Here is a 27,896-nt window from a genome sequence, read left to right as displayed (position 1 = left end):
ATACCAGAAGGCATGAATGAATTATAATCAGCAGTCCTAATGTGGTAGGGAACACAAACAGATACTGATTATAGTTCATGGCAGATATGAAGAATAATTTAGTACAAATAAGTAGGACAATAATCTAGAACTGCATGTTGCTGGGCAGTATATATATTTAGGTGGCATCTTATGAGATCCACCATTCTGTGTTAGAAAGGATGTTGTTTGGGATTTTTGGGCTTATTTAAAGTTTTTTTGCAGCTGGCAAAGTGGTTTTTTGGTTGGAGAGGCTGAGACGTAGAGTGTGTGTGATAGATTCGGGGCATGAAGTAATGGAGGTTTCAACTTCCATGCCTTGGAAGTAGGATCTAGATGGTCCAAGTGTGAATGGGCATAAATAATTCTGGTGCTTTGGTCATTGAATTAGTTACTGGGTCCAATTCTAAGTGCTGATCTTAACCCTCCATAATTACACCTACCAGACCATCCCTTCCTATAAGATTCTACTACGTTGTACATTCTTTCCAAAACGGAATGCTGAGTAAGAATATTATATGCTCAAAGATGGAAAGATCCACAAATACCTACAGTGGAGGAATGGATTATTAAAATTAATGAATTTGGCTCAAATGGCGAAGTTAACAGCTTTAATAAGAGATAACAGTGTTTCTAAATTTGTCTCCTTATGGCAACCTTTTTTAGATTACGTGCTTGTGTGGGAAAAAATGAGGTTTTGATTGTGCGTTTTAATGATTAGATGGATTGTGTTGATAGAAATAATATGAACTTGGATTAATTAGTGGTAAGAGATTATTTTTTTTCCAATTTGTATTTATATCTGTATTGGAGATAGTCAAAAGTCACGTTCTGTTTCAGTTTTCTATCTACTTTCACTATTATAGTTTTTGTCTTTTTTCTTTTACAGTGGTACCTCGGGTCCCGAACTTAATTCGTTCCATGACTCTGGTCGCAACCCAAATTGGTTGCGACCCGAATCAAATTTTCCCATAAGGTTCAATGTAAATACGGTTAATCTGTTCTGAACCATATTTGAAATACTGTTCTATGTATTTTTTTTTTAAACCACAAAAATATGACACAGTACAGTACACTATGAAGAGAGAGAACACTAACCTTGCTTGAGGCGTGGAGGACAGGAAGGTGGGTGGGGAGGCGGTTATTGTTTGGAGAGGGAGATCCCCTCCCTACAGGAAGCCACGACCACATGTGTCAGCAGGGAAAATGGCCGCGGATCCTGTTCGTCACCCGATGCGGAGTTCGCGAAGGGAAGCAAAATTTTGCGAACGGTGCTGTTCGTGACCTGAATTGGTCGTGAACAGAAGCGTTCGTGACCCGAGGTACCACTGTAGTTCTATTTTCTATCTTTGCTGTACTCTTTGTTTTGCATTTTAACTGTACTTTGAAATATAATAAAGTTATCATAAAAAAAAACACAAAATGGAATGCTGGGTTTACTGTACCATGTGAAATAAAAGTGATAACAGCCTGAAGGTGGTCCTTCTTGATGACTCCCTGAGATTAGTGGACTCCCAATTTAGTAGCCTTTCAGAAGATTCTGCCTCAATGACATTTGGTTCCTAATTGCGATGGGCTGCCTTTTTAATAATATTTTTAAAAATGACATTAGTTTTGTTTTCATTTTGTTTGGGGATTTCTTATTAAAAATGATGCAATGGTTACTGTAAATACCTAGAGTCTTTCAAGTGAGTGGTATAGACTGCAGAATGGAAACTATTTTGTACAAAATCAGTATGCCTTCCAAAAATGGCATCAAAACTAAAACCATAGTCAAATTCCTATTATCTTCATTATACTGAGGTTATATGCTGGATATTTTCTATATTATATATTTATTTATGAAACTGTTATACTGCCCCAGTTGCATTTGACTCTAACTGGCTATTTGGAGACTATATACTTATTTCTATATCAATACATGTCCAAAAAGATTTCAGTTGCTTGCTTTTAATGTATGCAATAAAACTGACTGTAAGACAGCACTGTTCTTTCTAAAAACTCTTGGTGGCCTGTTGTGCCATGTTTCCTTGCAAACGGAAACATTCTGGCCTAAAAGGGAATTGCCCCAAGTTCCTTAAAGAAATAGTCCAGGGGTGAAAAAATGTGGGTTGATTGAGGACATCTAACCCCCCATGGGTGTGTTCTACAGTTCTGCCTTGCGTTGATTGGCCAAAGATTTTGGGATCTATCTTGTTTGTTTGTTTGAGGGGATGGGGGGGGGGGAAATGATCCCTTAAAACTCTTACAGATTGTGTAGTTACCCCAAATTGACCCAGCCTGCTCCAGTAATGCCATCACATCATCAACTACACCTCCACAATTTAAGGCAAGAAAAAGTGTCCTCAGGCTAAAATATTGCCCATCCCTGTAGCAGTAGACATGCCTGAACAAACAACAATTAGACACTTAAGATCTTAAGTGTATTTCCCACTGCCTGAAAGTTATCCCAGACAAACATTCAAGTATATGGTACTTAATAAGAATGGTTTACTGACTCCTTAAACCTAGTTAAAACATTTAAACTGTCTTGTGCATCCTATAGGATCCCTCTATCGGGACAGGGATACATGGGATGGGGAGACCACAACCCTGTAAACTTTCCTTTCAGCAGATCTTGATGACATCCTGCATAGTATTGTTCTAGAAAGGCTGTCAAATTTGGATGAAGATAGATCTCTTTATTGGTTTTATTTACAACTAGATTTCAATTTTTTTTTGCTTTTTTTTGCTTTTTTTTGCTTTTTTTTTTTGCTTTTTTAAAGTCCCACTTGGGGGAGTTGGAAGTAAGCTGTTGGTTGGAGAAAATTTCAGCATCCCTCACCTTCATATGGTAGTTATGATTAGGACTGTCCCCAAAACACATTTATATTACCATAAATCAGATAGATAGTTTCATGTTACATATTTGAGCTATTGTGTAGTTTGGAGACTACTCAGATGCCATAGTCCTGCAAATTGTGAAAAAGAATTCTGGACAGTATGACTCATAAATCCAATGAAGAAAGAAATCAGCATGATTTACAAATATGCTGTAATTGTCCATTAAATGTCCCTTTTTTAAAAGTATCTCCATATATTCTGGTAGTGCTTGTATGATAAATTCCTAATAGAGATCATTTTACAGTAAAAGGTTTTCTGCCCCTCCTCTTAGAAATGAGCAGCATTAATGTAGTGCTGTAAGCAAGCATTGATGTATAATGTAGTAGGGAGAGAAAAAAAATCAAAACATTCAAAGGCATGCAGCTGGGTAATTCAATAACCTTCGTATGTGAAGGCATTTCACACAGTAGGGCCTTAACTCAGAGCTAGTCAGGCTGCCTCCCTCCCCATTCAGTTTACATGCATAGCTGGGCTAGTAGGTGTAAAAATAGACAGGCAGAGCCTGAATTGGAAATTGTCACTGAATGCTGGCTATAGTCGCTAAAGTTTCTTTTTAACATAGGGCAGCCAGTAGAGAGAAATCTCTGCCAAAGAAATCTCAGGAGAGCAAATAATAGAAGTTACAAATATCAGTCTCGATTTTCAAAAGTCATCTGCCCTTTTGGAATATTCCATATCTGCGAGGTCAAACCCACTACAGGAGTTAACAGGAGGATATGGGCAATGCACCCATTTGCCAAGCTTGCCGCACAGACAAGGGTGTAAGAGTGCAAGGGAGTGTGCAAGATGCAGATAAAATTCCAGACTATTATGGATGCAACAATGGAGTGAGTAAAGATCCTGAAGGGTTGGTAAGTCTAAAGAGAATACAGCTGAGAGAACAAGGACCTTGTTATAAAAAGATAATTGGAAGATATTGAGTTAGTAGTGCCGTTTCGAATCAGTTAATAGCTGCTAAAAATACAGGCTGGTTGTGTTTTAAGAGGCTGTTGGTTAGATGATCTGGGATTGAACAAAGTAACTTGGAGAATGTTTTGATGTGTATATAAAATCTAAGAGTGTAAACAGCATAGATACTGGAGCCCTCCTAATAAATTGTGGTTGAGATGTAAGATGGCATTTTACCATGTTTTTTAAAAAGAGAGACTATATTGATAAGTCAGTTGGGAACCTAAAAACAATAAATTGCTTTTGGTAGAATATAGTATGATATAAATATATATTTCCTGTTTAAGAAGATTGAAGCAAACTTTGTTTTCATAAGTCAACATCATCAATGTTTATAGTTACTAGGATCAAGACATAGATTGATGACTTTTCTCTGTTCTGTACAAGTAATAGATAATGTTATAGATATTGCTTGGAATTAGTGAATTAATATCTCAGTGAATTGTTAGACTTAATTGGAAACAACAGTGTGCTTGTGGCTACAATCTTTGTACCTCTAGCAGAGACAAACATGAATATGAATCTACTTTTAGAGTGAATGTGAATACAAGAGCTTTGTGGCATGTTTTAATAATTAGGGTTGTTCTTGTTCTTTTTTATCTGAACTAGCATTTAATTGTAATATATAGCTGCAGTTTTAAACTTTGCATTAAATGTTCACATGGTGTGTTTGGATCTTCATTGTTCAAAATTCAATATTACATTTACTTCTGCTTGTTTCCTTGCAGACATTCTTGGTAGCTTGTCAAAAATAAATTATACTTTGTTCTCAGTAAATTTTGATTGCCTGGAAGATTTTAATATAATTAATCAATTTTTATCATAATAAAAATATCCCGATTATTTATCTGCAGAAATTTTGGTAGAAATATGAAGATAGAGAGAACAAAACACATGGTTTTTAAAGATTATTTTAAAAAATCCAAACACCATCTGCAATAGAATCATATTAGCTTTCTTTAAGCCAAAGTTTAATACAAAGCATGATTCACTGAATCAATCAGAAGTTTCTTATCAAGTCTAACTGTAACAATATTTTTAAAAACAATTAGTATTAGTATTGCATGATTTCATAATTCTTAGTAATTTCGCAAAAGTGAACAATGAAATGAATGTATATTGTAATTACTAATTTATAGATATGCACTCCTCAAGATTAGACATTCTTTTATTTTAAATAAAGTAGATTATACTATTGTTTTTATATTGTTGTTTTGAGAAGTAGAATATTAGCATTATATCTGGAATGTCTATACTATTATAGTATACTTATATACTTACAACATCAGTCTCTCATAGGACCTGGTGCAATTCAGAGATTAATCCAAGTATGTTGTATTTAGTTTACATATAATTAACATAAGCTAATCCAATTTATTAAATGCCTTTTGGAGCCCAAGAACTAGTATGACACAGTATGTAGATGAGTCAGCCTGCCACATAGTATCTTATAACTCCTCAAGTGCTTTTGTGCATTTATTTAGCATCACTATTATCTGTTTGCCATTGAAGTCCCAACCCATGTTTGAGATAATGTCAAGAATATGCTACTGTGCTGGCAGAAAACAAGATGTTATTCATGAAGTCATCTGGTAGCAAAATATGTGAAGGTGAACTGAAGTTGCTTGCCTGCTGCAGTTGCATATATAAATGGTTGGATTGTTTACATTCTCTACATAGGAAGTGCATATCTAAATGCAGAAGATTCTTCCTTCTCTCCAATGTTTTGGGTAAGAGGAAGGATGGGTGAACGTTAGCAAAAACAATTTTCCTTGCATGGATTGGTCCTTGCTGTATTACATGCCAGTTTATTTGTTTAGAATAAAGTTATGAAATCATAGGATTATTCTAATCCTTCAGTTTAAATGCAATTGGAAATAGTTGTTTTAAAATGAATAAACAACAAAGAACCTTTGGACCAGTTCCACAGGAACTTCCTCCTATGCTAGAAGCATAAAGTCCCATTACTGACAGTCAGTTTCTATCTTATATAAAATAGCCATCCTAATATATGGTATCATTCTGTTTTCAAGAACATCCTTCATAAATTTGACATGAGACAATGCAAATGGCTTCATTTAAGCTGAGTAGCTTATTTATGTCTGTTTTTATATACTGTATAACACTAATTGTCAAGAAAGTATCCAAATCACGTAATTAGTTTGTGTATAATACCTCCTTTGCCAGTTAATTCTGATGTAGAATAGCACCAAGTGAACTGTTAGGAAGTTTCTCTTAATATTTGTCTAAATCCTGCTGTCTTACCAGTTCTACCACCGGACTTATTCCCACCTATGCAGCAACAGCTAAGTCTGCAGTATCATATTGTAGACATATGAAATCTTAAAATTTTGGCAAAACTTTAGATATTAGGAAGGTCAATGTTTGTTTTTAGAATCACTACTTTTTTTTTTTTTTTACTTAGCATTGATTGCTTGTACTTTTCCTGGAAGAGATCTTGAGATCATATTTACCTTTAAAGGCAGTGAAAAATATGATGGATAAAGAAATCAGTGAAAAAATTCTGCTCCAAACCCCCCAAAAGTTGCCTTGTCTTCTTCTTGTCTTTATCTTAGTCACATATTCTCACAGTAGATGAGTGCCAAACAGTAGCAATACTTGAGAGGTTTCTTAATGGGCATGTCCATATATAATTTGATTAAAATCTTGATCTTCTCATACTGAAATATGTCTCTGTAATCTCACATTACTTTTCCAATGCTGCAGAGAACATCTCATAATTAAAAGGTAGTGTCATGCTTTCCTGATTACTTCATGTTTATTTCTATTCCTTCCTCCAGTTTCCTGCCAAATGCACTCCCCACCACATTTTTTGAATTCTGCAGCTGAAGGCTGCCTGGCCAACTTGGCCTCACAATCTTGGTCCCTTCAGGTCCCTCTGTCAATACAAGTCAACAGGAAAGCAGAATTTCAATGGATGCCATCCCTTTGTTTGTTGTTTTGTGCAGCACAAACATTTCATGGTAGCCAGAATTACTCTAAAGGAAGCCTTTCTCTTGCTTTAACCACTGCAATCTTATGACTGCTTCTGATACTATTTATCAGTTCCAAAAAACCCCACATTTTAAATGGGATTTGGCAGCACTGATTGAGATATAGAATTATTTTAAAAGCTGTTGTTGAAAGACATTAGTGATTATTGCACTGTTTACCAAGAAGAAATATTGTACCTTTTGGCTTGAGAATTAATATCGTTCTGGCAATGAATTTTTAAAATCAAATTAAATGTGCCTTTTCTTGCTGATTTTAAATAATGTGATTCTGCGGAGAGCAGAATTAGCATAACTTTTTTTAAAAATCAAAGCTAATTAGTATTTGCAGTTTATTTTCAAAGTTACATCTCAGTAACACCAAAGTATTACCTTATGCTATCTTTTGACTGCAGTCAAATCATATTCTTGATTCAGAATATGATTTTCTATCACATTAGCATTTTTTATTGTAATGCAATGCATTTTCTTCTGGCTATAAGTGAACAGATTATTTTGGTAATGTAATATGCATTCTGAGCATGCAAACTGAAAACTAATGTGAGTTAGAAGCAAGGATGAATGTCTACTGCCAAATCCAAACGACACACTAAGACATTCCAAAGATCCTTAAGTGCTGCCTGACCTCAATGCCAGGCACACATCAAGAGATAAACATGTTAAGGTGGATTAAGGACAGTTTTCATGTTCAGCTATAGACCTCGTTAGTGAATTAATGCCACGAGAAAGGAAGCTAACGTAAGCTGTACAGATTAGTTTGAATGAGGCACAAAAGTACATTATTAGATTCAGGATCAGTATTAGAAATATAGTTTTAAAAAAGGTATAGAAATCAATATATCAGTAGCCATTACCACAGGGAATAAATATCAGCTAATTTTGGTTGTTAGATAATTCAAGCCATTTATATATATGTATTCTCTGTCATCTAACAAAAAGTTCATTGAAAGGAGTCAACTTCTATATGTGGATTCTGTACTGGTTTGTTCGAAGTAATCCTGCCTTCTATACACACAATGAGAACTCAGGAAGTAGGAAGAACGGCAAAGTGCTGTGGCCTTTCTTGCTATGTGTATTTGTCCCACCTTCTCAGTTTTAAATGCTGGTACTAAGGGAAGTAGACATACTGTTATTAGCTGTAATATATACCTATGCCTAGAATGGAAACAATAAATTATCATTAGCTCTCAATGTTTTGACACCCTTTCAGTAATATTGGGGTAGGGTTTTTTTTGATGAAAGTAAACAGTTTGTTCTGCAAGTAGAGGAAATGGGCTAAAGAAGGAGTGAATAGAATGAAATATAAAAGTGATGAAATAATATAGGATAAAATTGAATGAAAATTGCTGATAATTATATATGAGCTCTGTATGGGAATCATAATGTTTTGTCAAAGAATGGACTTAAAACAAATGCTACAAATGTTAGTGTCTAAGGGAAAAAAAAGATGAAATAAAATCATTAATTTTATTAGAATGTTGAAAATCTAATTCAATTTATTCAGTGTAGGCACCACCCAACTCTAGACTGATTCTGGGCAGCTTATAATAAAACTAAACAAGGTAGAAGATACAATGGAAATAGAATGATAAAAAAGGAAAAGAACAAAGAACAAGATGGCAAATCCAACCAACAATACCCATACATGCAAATATCCAACAGGGGCAACTCTAACCCATGGCCTAGGACAACAGACAGATCTTTATGGAATGCCATCAGGGTGGCAGCCACATGGATCTCAGGAGGAACAAGATTCCAGTGGGCCGGTGCCATGACAGAGAAAGCATGCTTTCTGGGTCCTAATAGATGATACTGTTTAATCAAACGGACCTGGAAAGTGTCAACCCTGTCAGCTCATACTGTGCAGACACCATGGGTGATAGGCATTCTGTCAGATAAGCAGGACTTATGTCACGTAGGAATTTATAGGTAATAGCCAGCACCTTGAACTGTACCCAGAAGCATACCGTTAACCAATGCAGCTCAAGAAACAGGGTTGTCGTATGGGTGTACTGAGGCATGCCTATAATTGCCAATGCCACGACATTCTGGACCAGTTGTAGCTTCCAAGTGGTCTTCAAGGGCAGCCCTATTCAGAATGCATTGCAATAGTCAAGCTGTGAGGTGACTAGGGCATGAGTAATTGTCTGAAGGGCTTCCCAATCCAGGAAAAGGTGCAACGTGACCCAGCAGTTTCATGTATATGTAACAAGAATTTGTATATCTTGGTAAAATTGTTATTAAACAGTAATAAAAAGTAAGATAGTACTTATTAAGTAATTATCATAGTACTTATAAGTTAGTACTTATGGGTAGTACTTTCTGTTACAAAGTATAAATGTTTGCCAAAAGGAGAAAAATAGTATAAGAGCATCCTTTTTCCATTTTATTATCTGGAAGTATAATCTATCTATGTGGTCTCTAGGAGTCAAAAACAACTTGATGGCACATCATCAGGTAACCACGCGGAAGTAATAATTGGGTATGTCAGATAAAACATAAGAATAAGTTGTATGAACGTTTATCTAGGAACTATGCAACAAAACAAGAAAAAGATGGGATCAAGAATATGTAGGTGCTCAATGAATGTGGATTGAATAGAAAGGTGAGTGATCAGTAACAAGTATGTTGAGGTGGTTGGGTGATATAGGGGGAATGAATTCAGAACACATTGCAAACAAATACAGTATATGAAGGAAGAATGGATCAGTGGGCCAAATAATGAGTCAAAATGAAATGAAAGACATCTTTGGATGAAGTTGATGAATATCAGTGAAGAGATCCATATAGCCATCATCCTACAAAAAGTTGTGAAAGAATGCAGCACTTTTTGTGATGGACTGGAATTGTGGAGGCCAGAATTGATGTCAGGTTTAGCCCAGGGAACTCCAGGAGACCATACAGATTCAATCCAGCAAGGTTTATTAGCTACAACCTCTATCAAGAATCTTCCCAGACTGGAACCAGTTCCCAGGGTCAGTCAGTAACATAGCCTGCATTCCTCAGGGAGGTGCCAGCCTCATCTTCTTATCTCTTCCCTGCGCTTCGGGAGATGAAAGAGCATTCTTCACTCCCCGATTCTGGCCTCCACAATTCCAGTCCATCACACTTTTGTACTTAAATGTGCCATAACTTGAACACTCCATAAATTATTTTGCCCTTTGGTTTTGTGCCTTCACTTTCTGCTCTTGCAATAAAAATTCTGCTGCAGTGCACAAAGCTCACTTGGGTGTAGATCATGACTTTTTAGAATGGGGCAGATTTTGCTACTGCTGCTGTGTCATGATTACAGTGTTTAACTGTCTGGACGTGAAGACTAGGATAAGACTTTGGCAATGCAAATATCTCAGTTGACATTTCCTTGGTAGGGTTAGCCTTCTTGATGCTAAATGATATGGAAAATGTTATTAGGATTTGATTTACACACAAAGTTCTCAATTGGATTATAGAATAAAAATTTGTTATGAAAATAATCCTTTAAAATAAAATGAGGTGGAAATCCATAATACAGTTTTGAATTTCTTTATTGAACATTAAAAAAAAAAGTATCCATGTCCTTCAAGGTATGGTTTTTATATTCAGGATTAAGGAACGTCTAGCATGAATAAACCAAAAAATTCTGTTAGTTCCTTGCACTAATTCAAATTTTGAATTACTACTACTGACTGTTTTTATTGTTTGTCTAGTCCTTACTTCGCATTTTTAAGTATAATTTCATGTGAGCATAGCAGGTTGTAGATAAGCTGATGCACCTCACTTGGCCACTCATAATTACGTGGATGCATGAACAAAACACTTCTTTCATGGGAATTTTACTGAAATTCTTTTCTACTTCAAAAATTTTTTTGAACAAAATTGTTCTTCATTAAGTTCAATGGGAACTTATTAGGCAGCATGAGAATATTACACAATATTCTCAATATTGCACAATATCAGGCAGCATGAGAATATTACACAAGCAAGCCAAGGAAATGCGTGAACTAAAGCATAGGAAACAAAACAAATGCACAATATGTTCTGAACTTCAAACTGAAGAATGATGACTTAAGAGCTAAATTAGGACTGACCGAGGGGCTTAAGGGTGATGATCAAACAATCACCAACAGGATGCTTTTAACACTAAAACAGAGTGGCATTTTCTTGATGGACTCAGATAAAAAGTGATTGGGAAATAATGATGAGGATTTAGATAAATGCATGGAAGCAGAAATAAAATAAGGACAGAATTTGGCATAGTCATGGTCAAATCTTTGTCTTTTAGTTATACATGTTTTAAATGTTGTAATTATGATGTTGGCAAAATGTAAAATACATGATTTGCTGTGATACTGTTGTTTAGACTCTTTTGGATGCTGTTTTTGTTCTTGGCATTTTCTTTCTAATTGATATAAATCAAAATCCAGTTTTGGTTCTTTTTATTGTCACTCAAAAGTTCTGGACCTCATGGATTATTAGTCCTGTTCTAATGTTGCTCCCATTCATTTACTACATGTGCAAAAGGTATAAGGGCGCACCTCAACGTGGCCATATTCATTGGTCTCTATATTTATGAGGTTTCCCTCAGATTTTTATATACAAGTGCTACAAGTATGATAATGATGTGTACATGGGCAAACTTTCTGGGTGTTCTGGCTAAAGTTAGAGATGTAAAATTTCTGGAAATTTTGAAGCTATGGGGGGAAAATCCTGATCTTTGTGAAATATGTGGAAGATTAATTTTTGCAGCAGCCTTTATGGAAAGCTCACTTTACTACTTTAAGAACATGAAATGTATTGTGGATACCTTAGTTTATGTATAAAATTAGCATGTTTGCTGTATTAAAATTATTAAATATGATTTCATAATAACATTTACAGATTGGATTTACATTAAATATTTTTAATTTTTATTACAAATGGAACTCTAAGAAACCTAGGAAATCTTAATTTTGTCAGCTTCCCTAGTTGGCAAAAAATAAAGCTGAAAAGATACAAAACCATCAGCATAATAATAAAACAGGGATATATATATATATATATATGCTGATTCCTCACATTCACATCTTTAGAAAAAATAAAAGCTGAGGAAGACAGGAAAAGACAGAACTCACTGAATAAAAGTTTTGCCTTCTAGATGTTATCTGTTTAGTTTTATTTTCCAAGTTTTTCTTTTTACTTTTGGCTATTTCTGCTTCTTCTGAGTCTTCAGTTGTATTCTCTTGATAGTCTTCTGATTCTGAAAACTGAAAATTTGCTCCAGTTGAAATAAGCTTCTCTACTCTTTCACAAGTTACTTCTCTGTATACATGAACTGCAGTGCTCTTATGCTGCAGATATAGTGATTCAATTTCCAGTTATTAGAAAAGACTTTCAATACTAAGGGATAGCAATATGTGAGTATCTAGGTTTATTGCATTCATTATCCTAAAAAGTATTTTGTTGTATTTCTTTTAACATTTTCCTAAAATTTTTAATTCCTCTGCCATAATTTTTCCTGTTCTTATCTGAGCCTTCATATCTCTAGCTAATCTTTAGCGATCTGGGACATTGGCTTTAGAGTGAATAGTTTTCAGTGATAGTAGATACAGGGCTAATAGGTGACATTGTTCTTTCCATTACATGTCTTATGAGCATGAATTTGTATGTAGTCCAATGTCCATCCAGTAACCCTGAAAAATATTGCCAAAAGAGTCCAGAGGAGCAGAGTATATGATATATCTAAACATGACACTCCGTTTTGTGTGGCTCTGCAGAATGTGGCCGGTCATTTTTATAGCTGGGAGTGAAACGAACTAGGTAGGCCAAGGGAGAAATGTGTACTGTTTGCATTTTAACTTACTACAGGTAGTCCTCGTTTAGCAACCACAATTTCTGCTTTTAATTTCATAACTTTCCAGGAATATAGAAACTATGGACATCAACTTTTTTGCTTCTTTCCTGGATACTTGATAGGTGAAGATAAGATTTTCTCTTTTTTTAATTTTATGCTTCATTATACAAAAGGAAGAAATGTACAAGACACATTGAATCTAGTTTTTAAACTAATAATTTAACCTTGACCACATAAAATAATATTCACTAGTCTTTCCATTTTGTTGCTAAAAAGCCTGATCATAAATAAATGAAAATGAACATTTATCTGTAATCTAAGGCTGTACATGTGGAATAGCTCTAACTTTACAACTTTGAATAGTGATCTTTTACTGTCCATCGGCTACCCCCACCCTGTTCAATATATCTGTAATTCTTTACATAATGTTTTTGGTCTGTGATTCTAATATTCATTTACATTTTTCATCTGTATTGCTCTCTGTAGCACCTTATTAGCAAACTTATGGGTATCAAATCAAAATGGGGCAATAGGGCCATATAATAAAGTATCATGTGAGGAAGCATACCTTCATTCATTTTACTTTTAATAATTAAATTAATAGCCTTTTAAAAACATTATCTAGAGTGTCCAGAAAGCATTAAAAACAATATTTTTGTTGAATTAATCTTCCCTTGGTATTTTAATGCAAGTATTTTTAAGACCATTAGCAATTGATTATGAATATAAATATTCCAACTCTATATTCTAGAAATTTTTATAGAATATAGAAATAATTAAAATGTATGTTTTACTACTATGAACATCCTAGTAGAAACAATATTACATTGTTGCTTTTTTTTCAGCTGAGAGTCTAATAAGGTCTTTCATCTCATTTCCAGTATCTTTGCTCTAAACAATTAATATTCTGTTTAAGTCAGAAAAGGAATTAAATTCCTATTTAGGAATTATAAAAAGCTTATGCAATTATAGTGCTGGTTTTGCATATATGTGCAAAAGTTCCTTAATTTTTTTTCCTCCTAGTTTTTCTTGTTTAATTTTTCATTTTTTTCCCATGAAGCATAAGCAATAATACAACTGTGTGTATCCCTTGAAGGCATTGCAAATAGCTACTACATTCAAAGATCTATAACAGAATATTCTTCAAACTTCTGTTGTTTCCCTATAATTAAAAAAAGAATCTCTTCCTTATCAAGTGTTCTCTTTATTTAATGGCAATAGATTTAATTGTAGTCTTCCCATGTGGCTACATACACATTGTGATACATTTTGTGGTTTGTTTTTGGGTTCAGTGATGGTATAAGGAATCCTGTAAGTGAAGCAAGAATTAAACAATTCATAATTAAGGTTGGCAAGCAATTCCCTAATGCCTTGTTGATCTGCCAAATGTGGAGTTGGCCAGAGTGCTGGATAAGATTGTTCCTCCATGACCTCTGCACAGTCATCAATCCCAAGCATTTCTTTGGTTTACCAAGAGCTGAAGGAAATGAAACAACTGAAAAAATGACCACAGTGATGATGGTAGAAAACCAGATACAGATATGACTGAGCACTAATATGAGTTCATGTTCAAGCCTACACAGTGGTGGTAAGGGCGGTGAAGCAGCAGTTCTTTTCTGCACTGATTACATCTGTAGATTTTTGCCTGGCAGAATGAACAGGATGAAACAACTAGAGGCATGCAGAATAAATGTGTTGGTTTATTTGCAGATAAAGTCATTTGTATCCAATTTGGGCTGGATAATCCTATAGTGGTGAATGAGGTGCCATCATGTGATACGGCATTACTCTGAACTTGTGGAACCTGAAAAAGTGGATAGGGTCCTCTATAGTCTGAACTTGTGTGTTGGATCCATGCCCTTCCTAGCAACTATCAGGCAGCTAAATGGGGCAAGAATGGTTAGATTTGGAGATTATTGAGCTTCCTTGAGGAACAGGGTGGTGGTGCATATTTTAAAGAAGCCACTTGTAAGTACTGAAAATAAAAAAAAAAGTGATAACTTAATAATGTTCATGCACTTTCTAACTGAATCAATAAGAATTGGATAAAACATCAGTAACAGAACAAAGAGCTTTCCTTTAGTCATATTTCTGTTGCTTACCTTCAGAGCAAACATTCAATAGTATTATTTTGCTTTGCTTTCTACAGTCAGACAGCAATGCAAGCTTCCTTCGAGCTGCCAGAGCTGGCAATCTGGACAAAGTAGTGGAATATCTCAAAGGAGGAATAGACATCAATACGTGCAATCAGGTAAGTAAGTAATCCCATGTGGGCTCATGTTTTATAAACTTCAGGTTTAAGGATAATGGGAACCTCCTTTCTCCAGTGTTTTCTCATTGCTAAACAAGGCAATCTCAGGTAAAAATATACTGTATATACCTGAAATCATTCCCATGGGGTGAGGTTGATAGTCTTCTGCATTGTTCATTATATGTAGAGATAATGGATAGGATATTGTTACAGCCAGATTGTCCGTTTCTTTGAAGAAATCTAGAAAATTTTATTCTTGTTGATACAAGGAACAGTCCTTAATGTCAGTTCAGTCTGTCTACTCTACACAGCATCATACAGCTAAAATGTCAGGTGCCATATAATGATATTTGACATATAATTATTTACTAGTGGGCAGAGGTTTACTTGATTATATTTCAAATGAAAATTTTGTTATCCTATGTGGCCTTAAACAGCGTTCCCGAGCAGAATACCCTCCATTCTTTTTGGCCTGGAATTCTGAGGGCTGCAGTCATAAAATAACTAGAAGTCACCATGCTGGCAGAAGCTAAAATTCCTGTACACATGAAAGATTCCATTTTACTGCAGTGCTCTAAATCACTTCGATATCTGTTTTGTTTTAGAGACAAAATGGCAAGGTTGGCATGTGCCCTTTTCCAAATTCTCTGCAAAAGGCTAGAATCAAATGCTAAATCTCCAGGTATTACTTTGTTGCTGAATATGTTGACAGATTTTTAGAACAATTTTGCAAATTATAATTAATACAAAATGTTTAAAGTAGCCACCATAGTAATTACAGATAAATATCACAGTGTTGCATATTGAGTGACAAAGTGGATGTTGCTTGAAAACTATTAGAGATACCACAATGAGTTTAGGATTAATAGAACCCAGTTAAGGAATAGTGAAGATTTGATGTTATGTCATTGGGAAAAGTAGCATTTTTAAAATCTAGGTCATGTTTGTCTTTTGATTGGATAATTGTATTTTAAATGCTCATGCAGACAGTTGAAAGAATTATAAGCAAACCTGTATTCCTGAATGCATTTACTGCAAAAAAGTCTGTCCCAACTCCTTTTTTATTACAGTTTCACTGAAGAAGTGATATTGGACTTTCTTCAGCTAAAGCTTTCCTGTAGGCTAGTGAATTCTTACTGAGTAAGAAAGAACTGCTATGTATATTAAAATCTATGTTTTTGACAGATAACTTAGTGAAGCATTATCTTTCAGAATACCTGTTTCTAAATGGGAAATCTGTCCGTCTGTCCGTCTGTCCGTCTGTCTGTCTGTCTGTCAATCGGATGGCCATAGACCAGAAATATATTTTTTTAAAAAGGGACAAATTATGACATTATTTAGAAGAGAGAACTACAGGAGGACTATATAATGGTAAATGAAAAACAGAGTCCAAACTTAGTACTAGGTCATACCCACCATACATTTCATGGCCTTTCTAGATATTTCAATAAATTGGTCTCACAGTAATTGATCTATAACTGCTGACTGAGGTAGGTAAGAGAACTTATTGACAAGTGGACCATCTATGAGGCTAGCAGTGATCAAATGACACCCTGCTATATACTTGCTCTCCTCTAATGTAGTGTGATAGCATACTAAATGGATGGACTCCATCTTTATTTCTTTTCTGTGCCAGTTTGATATCCTGCTTTTCCAAGAGATTTGTGCCTCAAAATGGGAATACTCAGAATTTGTAATGAAGATGTCTGTGGCATTAACGGAAATGTAACCCATGTGGAATCACATGTTCTAACTCTAGAAGATACTGACCAGCCAGTTGTACAGATCAGCACATGTGATAAAGGCATTTAAATACAATTTATCTACTGTATGTGGTCAATTATTTACCATATCTCATGAAACAGTTAAACTGATTCTCTGTATGATATGACTATACAGTTGATAGATATAAATATATATAAATGAAAACAAAGCAAAAAATAGCCATATATTTCACAAAACAGTGATGTGAAGTCAGAATAAAAATATTTCAAAGGCAGCAATATTTTATTAATTAGCTCATAGTCATTAAGTGAGGCAGCATGGCATGTAATCTTTGGCTTTCTACTACTCAAATGTATATTCCCCCACATCTTCCTCCACAATGCACCTGGTTTAGTGATCTCACATGTGGAAGTCTGAGATTACTATTTTTATGGAATATCAAGTAGTAAGTAAGATACTTTTATAGGATAGCTTGAAGTGTGTTCGGATAAAGTTAAGGAGCTGATATTCCTGAGTGGCAATCTGAATTATACATGTTCATTATAAAGCATGGCGTGTGTGATATTAATTAAACAGCAGCATTTTAAAAGCATGTTCCACTACAACCCTAAGTATGTTTATATTCTCATAGAGTTTATATAGGTAATTTGAAATACTTTTTTAAAGAATAGTATAGAAACAAAATAACCAAATAGATTATTTTAAACTTTCATCCTCTTCTTCAGGGTGTAGAGGAATCCACCCAAATGGGATTTTAACCCATGTGAATGAGGGGGCAGGTTCACTTATTTATACGTATGTGTGGAAGCAAAGCCTTACTTTTTCAGTGTACAATAAATCCCTTAACTTTGAATCATACTCCTAAGAAAGCTCTGAGTTGTATCTGATTCTTCTTGAAGAGGACATCAAACTTTGGTTTTCCTTGCCCATTCCCTGACTTGTGAGATTACATTCCAAACATAAAAGACAGATTAACACAATCTATAATTAAGCATTATTCTGGTGAAAGGCATGTGCGAGGAGGATACTGGAATGAAGGATCAAGGTTATCAGGAGGGAGGGGGAGCATTCCTGGAGAGGTTACAGAGCAAGCACTTCGTCAGCCCACAGCAGGACCGTGAGAAGGTGAAGAATCTGAGACTGGCCCCTCCCTAGAGTCTCATGGGGTATAGCCACTAGTTGCTTTCACATAGGTTTAGTCTGGTGAGATTCTATTAGGTGCAAGCTAATAAAGGAACTGGACTGGACTGCACTGCCTCATTGTCATTCTTGGGATGGGCCTGACAATTATAGACAATTAGGACTTTGCCAAAATGCTTCTGCTAAGTTATTTTGTTACAGATATTCACTATATATGAACTGATTATAGCTATAAGTTTATTGCTAATTAAATAGCTAATAAGCTATTAGTTTATTGCTAATTAAATACTCAATGGGTTAAAGTCAGAATTTGCTCCCATCAGTGGAAGAATTTCCTGAGTAGAATTCTACTCAGATTGCTCCTTCAACGGAAAGATCTTTTCTCCTCCTGCTGATCCCCTAGTTCTGCCCCATTATTGCTAATGGAATAAGGGCTTACAGGAGAGCAGGAAGAATACCTCCACCAGTTAAATGACCCCACTAGATCAGAAAACTTCCACTGCACGTGTTCTTCCATTCACAAGAGTATCTAAACCCAAAAGATATATGCTGCTGTAATTATCTTTACAATGGAAGGTCTCTTTCAGATTTATTGAGAGCACAGTAATGGAAACAGGCAAGTGATTTTTGCCATAATTTTCCCTTTGTTTGTCCGAAATTACAGAATCTCCTTCCGTTTGGATAAATATGGGAAATATTTGCCATAAAAATTACATTTTAAAAACTGCAGGAAAAATTATATATTTAAATGCTATCAGTTTTTTCTCTCCTCTCTTTCTCTCCCCCCCATGTCCCTACCTGCCATTAAATAACAAACTAAAAGATGAAGAATGTTAGTAATATTATGTAACTCTTAAAATGCCACTAAAAAGCAGATGCACTTGTAATTTTTTTTTAAAAAGTTTACAATTTTCCAAATTTAGAGATTCTCACTACCTATCATAAATGAATTGTAGCCCTTCCAAATCCCTTTAGATGAAGAAGAAATGGTGATTTTTTTTTTTTACACATATTACTCTGATAGTAATGTAACATGGTAAAAAAATCACTACTTAGTCATATTTATACTTTACTTCATGTTACACTTTTCTATGAGACCTCTTTTAATTATGGATTCTGGTTCTTGGTTACATGAACAAATGCAACACTGAAGTTTGTTAAGAGACATTAATCTTAGTGATAAACAAAACTGATAATTAACCAAGACTTGCTTTTCTATTTTCCTTTCATAAAACTCTCTTCCTTTTCTGTAGGTTCACAGCAGTATTTTCTTAACATTTAGACAGGACTCTTTAGTGTAAAGCTCAGAAAACACTGAATCTTCTGTTTTCTGATCCCTAGAAAACCTCTGGATAATGAGAAAACCATGAGTTTTTTCCATCAGTTCCCCCCCCCACCTTGATCCATTTAATTAGTCAAACAGTATTTGGTTTCCAGCCAGCCTGTCTTCTAAACAGATTCAATTGTGCCCAACTGACCTGAAATCTGAAGACAGTAGATTCCACAAATGAATTACTAATACATATTATATGCTTCCTTTTGTTGGTCCTGAATCTAATTTTAGTGGATAATCTCCTATATACCACGATGAGAAAAGAGGGGAAAAATATGACTTTCACATTTCTACATGAGGCATAATTTTATATATCTCTGCCATTTTCCCCTTATCTGCCTTTACTCCAGCCTAAAAGCCCCTAAACACTCTAATTTTTCCTTGGAGAAAACCTCTAGCTCCTAATCATTTTGATTGTCCATTTTTGCACCTTTTGAAGGTGGAATACATCCACACAAAATGAGGCAACACCTCATAGAAGATGAATATGCAAACACAGCTGCTATAGATCCTGGATAATCTGTTTACAAATAAGTTATCCAAAGATAAAAAAGGGGTGTTGGCATTGTCTGTAACATGTTGGAAACATTCCTAACTGAATTTGACATTATCTTGTATCGACTGGTTTTACTTCTTTCTATTACTTCACTGAAAAGCTGGCAATGCTGAAGCACTTCCAGCATAATTTAATTTCAGCCTATCTTTCATTTGAAATGCTTTGTATTACTGACACATCACAGTATAATTTAAATGTATAACCAGTTCTGCATTCTTGGTATTTGTCAAAGAATGTTCTATTTTTATGTGAAATATACTTGCCTGACAGCGTTTTTTAGTAATGTACTGATAAACGTTTCTCTAAACTATTTATTAAATTCCTTTTATACTGTACCTAAATATTTCTTGAATATAAAATTAGTTATTTTAAAAAAAAACTGTGTAAACTGTTGTTTTATAGAGGAGTTTCTTTTATATATTGTATGGAAAGGTACATACATTTCTTTTATATATGGTATGGAAAGATAATCTGAGAGTGATTTAAGCTAACACTTTGCTCATTACACAAACTTTAATTTGTCTTACCCCATAATGCATTCATGGCAAGAATGATTAAATACAAGCAACTAATCTATTGTTTAGCTCAATTGCAACAAAAAGTGAAAAACAGAAAAAATTAAATTCCATTTATTTTACTGAATCCTGTTCTGATCAAGAATTATAATTAATAAAATTATTCAATACATGATTATCGCAGCAAGACTTCTTTATGCACAATTTTGGAAAACCCAGACACTACCAACAATACAAGAATGGTTGTTAAAACTGATGGAAATGGCAGAAAATGATAAACTGACTTGTTTATTAAAAGAAAATTCAAATAATTATTACCTTAAAGAATGGAAACCATTGATGGACTATTTGCAAAATGCAGGTAGGGCGAAGCTTACATGAGGATTTGAAGATTAGATTATAAATGTAATGGGATATGCTTTGACAAAGAATTATTCCTACTTAATGCATTAAAAACTAGCACTTATGACACTTATATTATTCTTAAGACCAGAGATAGATTGGAAGCTATCTATTTTTCATGTTCTTTTCTTTTTCTTTTACTTTATCTCATCTTTTCTTTTCCTTTTCTTTATAATTTGTATTTTCAATTTTCTTTTTCATTTCTAACTTTTAACTTTGTAATCTTAAAAATTTCAATAAAATACTATTAAAAAAAAAGAATTATAATTAATAACATTTTACACAGCTATTTGTGGCTCTAATGCTATTGTATATTCTTCTTAAATAAATTTAAGCTAGAATTTTGTTAATTAATATTGTTACTTCATATCCCTGTAAAATATTCTTAGCTGATTGAGTGCATTGATTATTGCAGTGATACATAATTAAAGAGGTCATCCCAAGATAATAATTTATGCTTCAGAGCTTTGGTAAAACACACTAAAGTATGAACCTTGGTCACTTTAAATTAAGTAACATAAAGGTTCATAAATTTAAATTAAATAATATGATTAAATTAAACAATATGAAGACACAGAGTATAATTTTAGATTTTCAGGAAAGTTATAAATGATAACCCAATAAATGTTTTAAAATTTTTGATAGTAAAGACTGAAATCTTCTGAAAATTTTCCTCAAGTAGGTCTATTAAATTGATTTTGCTGACTTTGATTTCCAACATGTGAAAAGAAAAAAAAAAGAGTCAGATTAATTAACACTTTTTAAGTGGAAAATCTAATAGTTTGTGGCATAATTCTTCAAGATTAATCTGATTTGCAACAGAGCAGACATCTTATTCTGTGTATTCCATATTGTACTGCATTTATTATAGTGGGCTGTGTAAACTCTGACATGTGGACCCATGGTTTTGATAAAGGCCTTATATAGGCATGTGGACCCATGGTTTTGATAAAGGGTTACATTTCTAATTAGCTGCAGATTGGTATTAGTGCCAAATATAGATTTGGTTTGATAATCAGCCCAATTTTAAATTAGGTCCTGATCCTGGTTCTTAAATTATAGTTAAGATTAAACACAACTTCATTTTGGATATGATACGTATGACATATGTATCATATGGATATGATCTATTGACTGAAAATAGAAACTTTTTTTCCAGTAACCTCACAGTTACCCCAGAGAAGAATGGAAACATATGAATATAGAGGTCATTGCTGGACCCCACTATACTGGACAATTTTCGTCCAGTATCCAACCTCCACTTTTTGGGGAAGGTGGTTGAGAAGGTGGTTGCGCAGCAACTTGAGAGGACCCTGGATGAAGTGGATTATCTGGATCCTTTTCAATCAGGATTCAGACCAGGGTATGGGATGGGAACGGCATTGGTTACACTTTTGGATGATCTCTGGCGTGGGCGGGATGGGGGTGGTGCATCCATCCTTCCCCTACTTACTTTTCAGCAGCTTTTGATGCCATCAACCATGGTATCCTTCTGAATTGGCTCAGAGGATTGTGGGCAGACAGCACAGTGTTGTGCTGGTTCATCTCCTTTCTCCAGGGTCAATTCCAGTCAGTGGTGATCAGGGAAAAGAGATCCCACCTTTGGCCCCTACTATGTGGGGTGCTGCAGGGTTCGGTGCTCTCTCCGCTTCTATTCAGCATCTACATGAAGCCACTGTGTGAGCTCATCCATTGCCATGGGGTGAGGTATGATGACTATGACCCATCAGTATGATGAATATATGACCCAACTATATATATCTGCCTCTGGCAAATTAAGTGATGCTAAACATCCTATCCCGGTGCCTATCCTGGAGGCTATGAGGGTCTGGATGGGGAACAACAGGTTTCAATTGAACCCTGGCAAGGCTGAGTGACTTTGGGTTTGGGGGCCTGCCAGATCTAGGGCTATACCATCTTTGGTGCTGGATGGGGTTGCACTGCCCCAGACAGACCTGGTACACACTCTGTGCTCCTCCTGGACTCACAACTCTTGCTCTAAGAGCAGGTGACAGTCGTAGCTAGGAGGTCCTTTACACAGCTTCATGTTGTGCACCAGTTGCACTCATTCCTGGATCAGGAGGCTCTGCTCATAGTCACTCATGCCCTAGTTATCTCCCAATTGGACAATTGTAATGTGCTCTAAATGGGGCTGCTCTTGAAGAGTATCCAGAAACTTCAGCTGCTGCAGAATGTAATGGTGGGGGCAGTTATGTGTGCTTCTAGAATAGTACCTGTTACACCTCTGCTCCGTGATCTGCATTGGTTGCCAGTTTGCTTCCAGGTCCATTTCAAGGTGCTGGTTTTAACCTTTAAAGCCCTTCATGGCATGGGACCAGGTTATTTGAGGGACTGCCTCTCTCCAATTATATCTGCCTGCCCCATCAGATCTGGTAGAAAAGGCATGCTGTGGGTCCTGTCTGCTACAGAACTACAATTGGCAGGTCCCAGGAGGCGGGCCTTCTCTGCTGCGGTGCCCACCTTATGGAATATTCTCCCCCCTGAAATGAGGTTAGCTCCATCCCTGTTTATGTTCCAGAGGTCCCTCAAGACCTGCCAAGTCATCAGGCCTGAGGACCAGTGAAACCCTAAGATGACTCAATTATTGCAGTTAATAGTCACTTTCTCTTTTGCCTTGTGGTTTTTATATTTTATATTTTTAATGATGATTGTTTTATATGTTTATTGTTTTAATTAATTGTTGTATGCCACCCAGAATCACTTTTTGTGAGATGGGCGGCCATATAAATTTGATAAATACAGTGGGGCAAAAAAGCATTTAGTCAGCCACCAATTGTGCAAATTCTCCCACTTAAAAAGATGAGAGAGGCCTGTAATTTTCATCATAGGTATACCTCAACTATGAGAGACAAAATGGGGAAAAAAATCCAGAAAATCACATTGTCTGATTTTTAAAGAATTTATTTGCAAATCATGGTGGAAAATAAGTATTTGGTCACCTACAAACAAGCAAGATGTCTGGCTCTCACAGACCTGTAACTACTTCTTTAAGGGGCTCCTCTGTCCTCCACTCGTTACCTGTAGTAATGGCACCTGTTTGACCTTGTTATCAGTATAAAAGACACCTGTCCACAACCTCAAACAGTCACACTCCAAGCTCCACTATGGCCAAGACCAAAGAGCTGTCGAAGGACACCAGAAACAAAATTGTAGACCTGCACCAGGCTGGGAAGACTGAATCTGCAATAGGCAAGCAGCTTGGTGTGAAGAAATCAACTGTGGGAGCAATAATTAGAAAATGGAAGACATATAAGACCACTGATAATCTCCCTTGATCTGGGGCTCCATGCAAGATCTCACCCTGTGGGGTCAAAATGATCACAAGAACGGTGAGCAAAAATCCCAGAACCACATGGGGGGACCTAGTGAATGACCTGCAGAGAGCTGGGACCAAAGTAACAAAGGCTACCATCAGTAACACACTACGCTGCCAGGGACTCAAATCCTGCAGTGCCAGATGTGTCCCCCTGCTTAAGCCAGTACATGTCCGGGCCCGTCTGAAGTTTGCTAGAGAGCATTTGGATGATCCAGAAGAGGATTGGGAGAATGTCATATGGTCAGATGAAACCAATGTAGAATGTTTTGGTCTAAACTCAACTTGTCGTGTTTGGAGGAGAGAGAATGCTGAGTTGCATCCAAAGAACACCATACCTACTGTGAAGCATGGGGGTGGAAACATCACGCTTTGGGGCTGTTTTTCTGCAAAGGGACCAGGACGACTGATCCGTGTAAAGGAAAGAATGAATGGGGCCATGTATCGTGAGATTTTGAGTGAACACCTCCTTCCATCAGCAAGGGCATTGAAGATGAAACGTGGCTGGATCTTTCAGCATGACAATGATCCCAAACACACCGCCCGGGCAACGAAGGAGTGGCTTCATAAGAAGCATTTCAAGGTCCTGGAATGGGCCTAGCCAGTCTCCAGATCTCAACCCCATGGAAAACCTTTGGAGGGAGTTGAAAGTCCATGTTGCCCAGCGACAGCCCCAAAACATCACTGCTCTAGAGGAGATCTGCATGGAGGAATGGGCCAAAATACCAGCAACAGTGTGTGCAAACCTTGTGAAGACTTACAGAAAACGTTTGACCTCTGTCATTGCCAACAAAGGATATATAACAAAGTATTGAGATGAACTTTTGATATTGACCAAATACTTATTTTCCACCATGATTTGCAAAAAAATTCTTTAAAAATCAGACAATGTGATTTTCTGGATTTTTTTTCTCATTTTGTCTCTCATAGTTGAGGTATACCTATGATGAAAATTACAGGTCTCTCTCATCTTTTTAAGTGGGAGAACTTGCACAATTGGTGGCTGACTAAATACTTTTTTGCCCCACGGTAGGTAGGTAGGTAGATAGATAGATAGATAGATAGATAGATAGATAGATAGATAGATTCAAAGCTGATGTATTTGTCATAACTTAATATTAAACCCAAATTAAATCACTGTGGCTCCTCTCAGTTTAACTGTATGAGGTTCAAACTGATATAAACAGCTACAGTGTAGGATTCTCCCATATGGTCCAGAACTTCTTGTGTATGTAGATAAATGTCAGTAGTTATGCATATGATATATGTAGAAGCAAAAGGTTGGCAATTAATGTCAAACCTTCTTTCATTTGGGATTTGGTGCAGACGAAGAAATTATTTCAAGGATTGTTTAGGCTATTTCAAGGTGAAAGCTTGAGGTGGCTGGTGAAGCTGTTTCAGTCCACCTTCCAAGTGAAATTTAGCCAACCAGAAGGAGGAACAATGACTGTTGTTCACCCTCACTGAACACAGTTATTATCAGACATACCACAATCATGTGAACAAGGGGGTGAAACTGATTTGTTACAGTTTTCTACGCTCTATAATTAGTCAGATAGAGGAAACAATGAAGGGTTCTCAACTCTGAGATTGGCTGCACAGGTCAGCTTCAAATGGTTTTCATAGGCCTGAAACTGAAACATTTGTTTCTTGACCAAAAGCTGTTACCATTAAAATGACCTTGTAATTAAATTACTAACACTCTACAACATTGTCCATATTAGAAAGATGTTGTTATTGATGTGTCTAATATGGCCTGTCTGTACTGTTCTCTCTTCTTCTGAATCTTACTTGATTTTTAATTTACGAAAAACATATGGACCCTTTTTCCAAGGGAAGAAATGCCTCGTGTAAATTTGACATTTCTTCTGGCATGCTGATAAAAAATGAACATGTCCAGCATAGCATATGTATGCAGACAGCATAAGAAATAGCCCAGCCATTTAAATTTGAACACAGGGAGCTGGCAGTGGGTTTACAGTGACATGGTTATGTAAGGTACCTTTGATGGACATATGAGAAGTATGTTTAATTTGGAAATAATATTTCATCGAAATGTGAACACAGATGTGTGGATGCCATTTCAAAGTCGATCTCTTCTTTCCCTTAACAAAACAAAATAAAACCTAAACTGTCCATGTTCTTGACATCTCATTGAGATAGATCTTTCCCACCAATAACCTGAGCTCATTTGCACAGTGATTGAGGATTTCTTTTTGAAAATACTGACCTGGCCTAAAATCTCATGAACTTGAACTTCAAACTGATATTCCAGGGCAGTTTTCAAAGGTTTTCCAAACATTTATAATTTCCCTGTATGTCATGAGGCAGGTAAGTAAGCACTTGATGTGTGCCTCCAGAAAATCTATTATTTCTGTGTAGGTCATCTAATCATATTCAAAAACTATTGTCCAGGAATTCCATTCTTTCTCAGCCCCAGAAGACTACATAAAAACAAGGCAGTTGTCTACCTTCTTACCTTCCTGAGGCTATTTGCCGTCTATTTATTCTCAGGCAGCCAGTTCCACACTGCCTGGATAGTATTGATTCAGTAATGCCCAGCAGCTAATCTGAATAGATTATTTTCCAGAAATTGTAGTGGTCCAGTTCAAGAAAACAACAGATGCTTTATCACACAACATAAGCCTGTTTTTAAATACCTATTCTTATATGCTTCTTTCTCCATGTAAATTTCCTCCCTCATAGTTTTTTTGGCTTTCGGTAATTTGAACTCTTAAAAAAACAACTCATTTTAAAATTTATAAACTGCATCAAAATGACAATATGCTGTGCAGAATGGATTCACCCATAGATATGGAATATGAGAATATATGCAGCCAATGTATATCACACATAATTTGCCTTAAATGGTCTGGGTTTACACACTATTCTAAGTCAAGATTTGTTGAATAAGCCGTAAGCCAACTAAATAAGTAGTTTATGGAAGTCAGTGCACTAAGCCATAGTATGTGATTTACAAACCACAAAGTTTGGATTCATACAGCGCACTGTGCCAAAAATAAACAAATCATAGGCACTGAATCGGACCATTAGTATATCTGATTTAATGCTGTCTATTGAGAATGCCAGAAGTTCTCAGAGATCTCTGCTAACTGCAACCATTTTAATTGGAGGTTGCCAGGAACTGAATGTCAGGTTTCACATCAGGCATAGCTATAAGCTACAGCTCTCCAGTTAACCCCTTAAAAATGAGTTGCTTGGCAGAAGGTTTGCAGACATAAGTAAACAAGATTTGTTTCTTCTTTTGCAGACACATAAGCATATATAGAAAATTTGTCTTATTCCAGTCACAAAAATCAAGGTCTCTATATAGCTCTGTTCTGCAGTTTAAAATTATACACTTTTTATTCCTACTTTTCTGTGTCAATGGTCATTTGGCTGTTCTCTTTATTGCCTTGGAAGACACCTGCTTTATGTTGATTTAATAGTTTTTGGGAATTGCTGCTCCCACCTTGCCAGCTCCGTGACTTACACTGAAGTTGAGACACACTATGCACTCTATGGTTGAGTGACAGACGTTTTCTGAAGTGCCAATGTAACCTCCATGTTAACAATCGGTATAATTTATTTGTTTCCAGAATGGTCTCAATGCCTTACACCTGGCTGCCAAAGAAGGCCATGTGGGTTTGGTTCAGGAATTGCTGGAAAGAGGATCTGCAGTTGATTCTGCAACTAAGGTAATATTTATTGCCCAGTTGCTTAAAAAACATCACATTAACACAGAGAGGTGAAGGGTAAATTCTACTGGTAAATGTTTTAATGTTTATTTAGTCAGTATTTCTGAATTATGGCCTTTGTATATTTCCCACTTAATTTCTGCATGTTGTTTTCTTCTCCTATCCTGATTGAAACTATATCTGCACATGAGATACAGTTTTAGTTCTGTGAAACTCTGCAAGACTTATTACAATTGCAAATAATGATTGTTTTTTGGTTTATTATGCTAAATC

General features: G+C 35.8%; 1 protein-coding gene and 1 long non-coding RNA gene across 26 annotated transcripts in view; one reads left to right on the top strand and one right to left on the bottom strand.

Annotated features, from left to right (window-relative positions):
- The window catches only part of LOC148216873 (uncharacterized), a 106,470-nt gene extending 100,897 nt beyond the window's left edge, over positions 1-5,573 (bottom strand). For both annotated transcript variants that reach the window (XR_015794594.1, XR_015794595.1), the window contains exon 1: positions 5,131-5,573. This is a non-coding gene — a long non-coding RNA (uncharacterized LOC148216873). The remainder of the gene's footprint in view (positions 1-5,130) is intronic.
- Positions 1-27,896, top strand: part of ANK2 (ankyrin 2) — a 304,223-nt gene that overhangs the window by 159,410 nt on the left and 116,917 nt on the right. For 8 of the 24 annotated variants that reach the window (XM_088132954.1, XM_088132953.1, XM_088132941.1 and 5 more), the window contains exons 1-3: positions 3,365-3,752; positions 14,819-14,920; positions 27,525-27,623. In XM_088132954.1, coding sequence (XP_087989080.1) covers positions 3,618-3,752; positions 14,819-14,920; positions 27,525-27,623 — 336 coding nt within the window. In that variant the 5' untranslated portion in view covers positions 3,365-3,617. Of the gene's footprint in view, positions 1-3,332; positions 3,753-14,818; positions 14,921-27,524; positions 27,624-27,896 lie in introns of those variants that run through there. The other 16 variants (XM_088132944.1, XM_088132957.1, XM_088132955.1 and 13 more) reach the window with 5 other exon arrangements.

The sequence above is a fragment of the Python bivittatus genome, unplaced genomic scaffold (genome assembly GCF_059951505.1).
Source record: "Python bivittatus isolate LINGU-HERP-01145 unplaced genomic scaffold, Pbiv_v1 ctg000070_np1212, whole genome shotgun sequence".
Taxonomy (NCBI): Eukaryota; Metazoa; Chordata; class Lepidosauria; order Squamata; family Pythonidae; genus Python; species Python bivittatus.
Note: the sequence above shows the minus strand (reverse complement) of the source record. Positions and strands in the feature narration are given on the sequence as shown.